Here is a 5,563-nt window from a genome sequence, read left to right on the forward strand (position 1 = left end):
TCCCTCCGATGTCCAGGACATTAACCAGCGTCTTCCTCAGGGAAGTTGGCCCTGGTTTTTGTCTCTGCACATCCAGGAAGGCTCCGGGCGTCCCTCCGATGTCCAGGACATTAACCAGCGTCTTCCTCGGGGAAGTTAGCCCTGGTTTTTGTCTCTGCACATCCAGGATGACTCAGGGCGTCCCTCCGATGTCCAGGACATTAACCAGCGTCTTCCTCGGGGAAGTTAGCCTTGGTTTTTGTCTCTGCACATCCAGGAAGGCTCCGGGCGTCCCTCCGATGTCCAGGACATTAACCAGCGTCTTCCTCGGGGAAGTTGGCCTTGGTTATAATATTAAATAATAAAAATTATAATAGTTAATAATAAAAATTATAATATTTAATAATAAAAATTATAATATTTAATAATAATAATATTTTATTGAATATTGAATGTTGAATAATATTGAAAATTGCATTAAATAATTAAAATATTAATTTTTTGATGATTTTAATTGCACCTCTCGCAGTTTGCAACGAAGACTAGCTTTGACAGATTGGTTATCGAGAACTGTCCACTGTGCATGCTTTGCGGTTGCCCTGGCATATTCTGAAATATAATAGAGAATATAATTATTTTGTTGTAAAATTTATTGTCTTTTCTATTCTGTAGAAAATTTAACAATGAAATTTTTTTTTATAATTTAAGATACTGACAAAATTTTTAACAATTTATTTTTTGAAAGCCGTATGTTCGTTTTAATTTCTCTCATATTCTAGAGATATTTTTTGTCTTCCATATTTCCCTGACTTTTTCCTGACATTAAAATATTTTTTCCTGTCCAAAATTTTTTATTGTAGATAACAAATTTTAACAAAAATCTAATGATATAATAGTAAAAAAACATTTCGCAATTTATTTTATTAATATTCTACTTAATAAAATTTTGTTATTATTTTTTTAATTTGATTTGTTTTTTATTTTAAATTTTATTCAATTTCGAAAATTTTCCTGAAAAAAATTTTTTCCTCGACATTTCCTGATTTTCCTGCCAAAAACATGTTCCCTGACATTTTTCCTCACAATTTTCTGACCTCGATAATTTGTGGTAACTCTTTATCTGAATATATAATTGATTTTAAAAAAATAATTCATAATTTAAAAAGTAAACTTACTTAAAATGGTACGAATTGCGTGGGGAGGCAAACCATCTCTTCTTGTTTTTAATTTTCCTTTTCCACATAACGAATATTTCAACAAAGCATTCTGGGTAAAAATTGAACACATTAACTGTCTCGCCAATGTCGTCTGAACAGATGATGTCGCCCTAGCATTCTTCAGCGCACTTTTTTCAATATAAACATCGCTGCCATTAATTAATTCAACAGCCTATATTCAAATAAATAATTTAGTTAATATATTAAGTAATATTTACTTAAAAAATACACTTCAAACATGTAAATTATGGAAACTTGAAATTTTAAATGTATTTTTATATAAAGTTTGTTTATTTATTTATTTAAATTTATATATTTATTATTTGTAAATAAAAAAATATATATAAAAAAACAATAAACAGTTTATTTTTAAGGAATTAAAAACTCAACATATAGCAAGATTTTTTAATGATAAAAAGGAAAACTTTTATGATTGACATATAATTTTTCCTTACCTTTTCACCATTTTCTTTCGTAAAAAGAAAAATTTCTTCTTTCTTTTTCTCTCTTTTGCCTTCGTTTTCGTCCTCCACATTGTCAGATTCATTATCGTCTTCTCCTTCATAATCATCATCTTCTTTTTCTTCTCCTTCATCATCATCATCATCTTCTTTTTCTTCTCCTTCATCATCATCTTCTTTTTCTTCTCCTTCATAATCATCATCTTCTTCATCTCCTTCATCATCATCATCATCATCATCATCATCATCATCATTATCTAATTCCTCTTCTTCTTCTTCTTCGTCTTCATCATCATCTTTTGAGATCTCATTTTGACTTAAATCTTGATTATCCTTAGCATCCGCAGTGTTGGAGGCGGAAGCAGAAAGTTGAGTAGATAAATCAAAGCTATCATTGTCATTTGTAAAATCCAGTTCATTCCAGGGCGCGTTAAAATTTTCAAACTCTTCGTTTTCATCCTCGTCAGTTTCGTATTGAGGAACCAAGCTTTTTGTTGTGTTGAACGTGAAAGCAGGAAATTTACTAGTTGAGGCGTGAAGTTTACTAACAGAAGCAGACACTTTTCTAGTGAAATCAGGAGGCTTACTAGTTGAAGCGGAATATTCACTAGTAGAAGCAGGCGATTTACTAGTAGAAGCAGGCGATTTACTAGTAGAAGCAAGCGTTTTACTATTAGAAGCAGGCGCTTTACTAGTAGAAGCAGGCGTTTTACTAGTAGAAGCAGGCGCTTTACTAGTAGAAGCAGGCGTTTTACTAGTAGAAGCTGGCACTTTGCTAGTAGAAGCAGGCGTTTTACTAGCAGAAGCAGGCACTTTACTAGTGGAAGTAGACACTTTCCTAGTAGAAACAGGCGTTTTACTAGTAGAAGCAGGCTCTTTACTAGGAGAAGCAGGCGCTTTACTAGTAGAAGCAGGCGCTTTGCTATTGGAAGCAGGCACTTTACTAGTGGAAGTAGACGCTTTCCTAGTAGAAACTGAAAAATCACTAGTGGAGGCAAGCAATTTACTAATAGGAGGCACTTTACTAGTGCAAGCGGGAAACTCATTAGTGGAAGCAGGCTCTTCATTAGTGAAAGCGGGAAATTCATTAGCAGAAGCAGGTAGATTACTAGTTGGAGCAAGAATTTCACTAGTGAAATCCAAAAGTTTGCTAGTTGAAGCAAAGCTGTTTGATGAAGCTGCAACATCCGTTGATTTGAACTCAGTGATCTCCTGAAACGATTAAAAAAATTTTTTAATTATGATAATATATTTTTATAACACCTAGCGCCAAAAACTCGACCAAATCGCAGTTTTGGACGCAAAATGTTATAAAAAACTATGTGTGGGGCATGGGTGATAATAAGAGAATCTCTACTCTTATGTGATTGCCTCACTCGCATCGATCATGCGACAAACTCACATGAGTTTTGATCGCGCTACTTTTTACGCCCTTACCACACAACGTACTATTTTATTCATTTTTTAATTTATTTTTTAAAATTTAATTTATTTTAATTTTACTTACTTTTTGAAGCAATTCTAGTACATTCATCAAATTTCTGGTTATGCGCAGTGCCACGTCTGCTTTCTTTTCGATTCTGAATAAAGCAGAATTTTCATATGATTCTTCATCTAGAGACTTCAGAATCTCTTTGCTGCTAAGAACATTTGCTTCTCTTTTTAATCGTTTTTCGTTTTTCTAAAAAAATGCATATGATTGTAATACATTAAACACATGAATAAATAAATGACATATAAACATAAATTCGATAAAACATCACTATATACCTTTTTCGCGTTTTCCTTCTTTTTCGACTCTTCATCCTCTTTGTTACCTTTCTTCAATGCTTCTGTTGCTTTCCTCTGTCTACTTTGACGAGTAGATACTTTTCTGTCTGTTCCATTGTCCTGTGATTCAACATTCTCTTTATTTAATTCTGTAAGGTCTTCTTTGGCCTTCCTTTTCTTTCGAGAAATTTTACTCTCATTTAAACTTTTTTGCAATTTTGTAATTTTTTTTTGCAACTCTGATTCATTATCTAAAATCATAAGCAAGAAATATTAAACATTTTTCAAACAATTTTTTAGAGTGCAATTTGTAAATTTTTTTAGTAAAAAATAATAATTATATAATAATAAAATGCTTGGTCTGTCCTTCTGTCCTAACTTGAAGTTGGTCTTTTATGATTTCACGTGTTTTTAGAATAGTAATCTTATGTCGTGTCAAATTTGTGTCAAATTAAACTTGAAAATTTTAGAAATAATTAAATTTCAAAAGATATTGTTAATTTTCAAACAATAATAAAATTTTACAGAACTAAAAATAATTTATCAAAAAAATTTTTGGAAAACATTTTTTAAATTTAATTGAATTTTCAAAAGTTTTAAAATTAAGATTTTAGAAATTAATTGAACTTCAAGTGATTTTAATTAAAATTTTATATGATTTCACTAAAAAATTTATTAGAAATTACATACAAAATACAATAATTTGATAATCATTTTTAATTGAAAAATGGTTTCAGATAGTTGAATTTTCAAAGAATATTATAAAAATATTTAAAAATAATTAAATTCCCTTAGAGTTATAATTGAAATTATTAAATTTCAAAAAATTTTCGATGGAAAATTTTAGAAATAATTAAATTTTAGATGCTTTTAAATTCAAATTATTGAAAATTCAATTAATTTTGAATTCAAATTTTTTAGAATAATTATATTTTCTTTAATTTTGATTTGAAATTTCGAAAAATAATTAAATTTCAATTAAAATTTTGGATAATAATTCATTTTTAGTTGATTTTTCTTTAAACTACGAAAATAATTGAATTTTAAAAGATTTTGAATTAAAAATTTGGAAAGTAATTGAATTTTCTTTGATTTTGAATTAAAATTTTGGGAAATAATTGAATTTTAGTTGATTTTGGAATTGAAATTTTGGAAAATAATTGGATTTTTGTTAATTTTCAATAGAAAAATTTGGAAAATATTTGAATTTTAGTTGATTTTAAATTAAAATTTCGGATAATAATTGAATTTTATGTGATTTTAAATTGAAAATTTGGAAAATAATTGAATTTTAAAAGATTTTAAATTAAAAATTTGGAAAATAATTGAATTGTCTTGGATTTTGAATTGAAATTTTGGAAAATAATTAAATTTCAATTACAATTTTAAATAATAATTCAATTTTAATAGATTTTTTATAATTAATTTTGAAATGAAATTTTAGAAAATAATTTTATTTTATTTGAATTTAAATTGAAAATTTGGAAAATAAGTGAATTTTAGTTGATTTTGAATGGAAATTTTGGGTAATAATTGAATTTTATTTGATTTTAAATTGAAAATTTGGAAAATAATTGAATTTTAAAAGATTTTGAATTTAAAATTTAATAATTAATAATCTGAGGCCTATAAACATATAATTTTTATTTTTATCATTTAATATGGAATAATATTCTAATAAATTTAAATAATTATTGATAATATTAATTTTTAATTTCTCTATAAGAAATAATTAAATACTCAATTTGGCGCGCTTGCGCGCGTTTAATATTGCTAGTAATAAAATAAAATAAATAACAATTATTTTTTCATTTTTTTACTATTTAATTTAACATATTAAGTACATTTTTTTATTCTTAATTATAAGTTATTTTTTAAAATTATTTCTTTATTTATTTATTTATTTATTTATTGAATGTATACGGGTAGAACCCATTCGTACAAAGTACTATAATAAGAAATTTTATAATAATTAAAAAATTTAGTTGGCCGCATTAACATTATTGTTGTTATTATCGTACAATAGGTTACGAAGTTCTCTTATGAAAGAGTTTAAAGAAATACCAAAAAAATTAACATTACTATTGAACTGATTTGCCTCCCTACGTAATCTGTTAATTACAGAATTATCTAAAT

The 5,563-nt window shown here is 27.2% G+C and overlaps 1 protein-coding gene across 1 annotated transcript; it reads right to left on the reverse strand.

Moving 5' to 3' along the window:
• Window positions 1-472: 472 nt before the first annotated feature.
• LOC127279946 (uncharacterized) lies at window positions 473-3,495 on the reverse strand. The gene is made up of 6 exons (XM_051302603.1): window positions 3,428-3,495; window positions 3,165-3,338; window positions 1,975-2,869; window positions 1,652-1,785; window positions 1,155-1,368; window positions 473-588 (listed from the first exon to the last, which is right to left on the reverse strand). Exons 2-6 carry the CDS (start codon window positions 3,189-3,191, stop codon window positions 473-475), a joined length of 1,386 nt encoding a protein of 461 aa, XP_051158560.1. The 5' UTR covers window positions 3,192-3,338; window positions 3,428-3,495.
• Window positions 3,496-5,563: the final 2,068 nt, after the last annotated feature.

This window comes from Leptopilina boulardi, unplaced genomic scaffold, assembly GCF_019393585.1.
Source record: "Leptopilina boulardi isolate dan_hultmark-lab unplaced genomic scaffold, ZJU_Lbou_2.1 LbouV2_228, whole genome shotgun sequence".
NCBI classification, from domain to species: Eukaryota; Metazoa; Arthropoda; class Insecta; order Hymenoptera; family Figitidae; genus Leptopilina; species Leptopilina boulardi.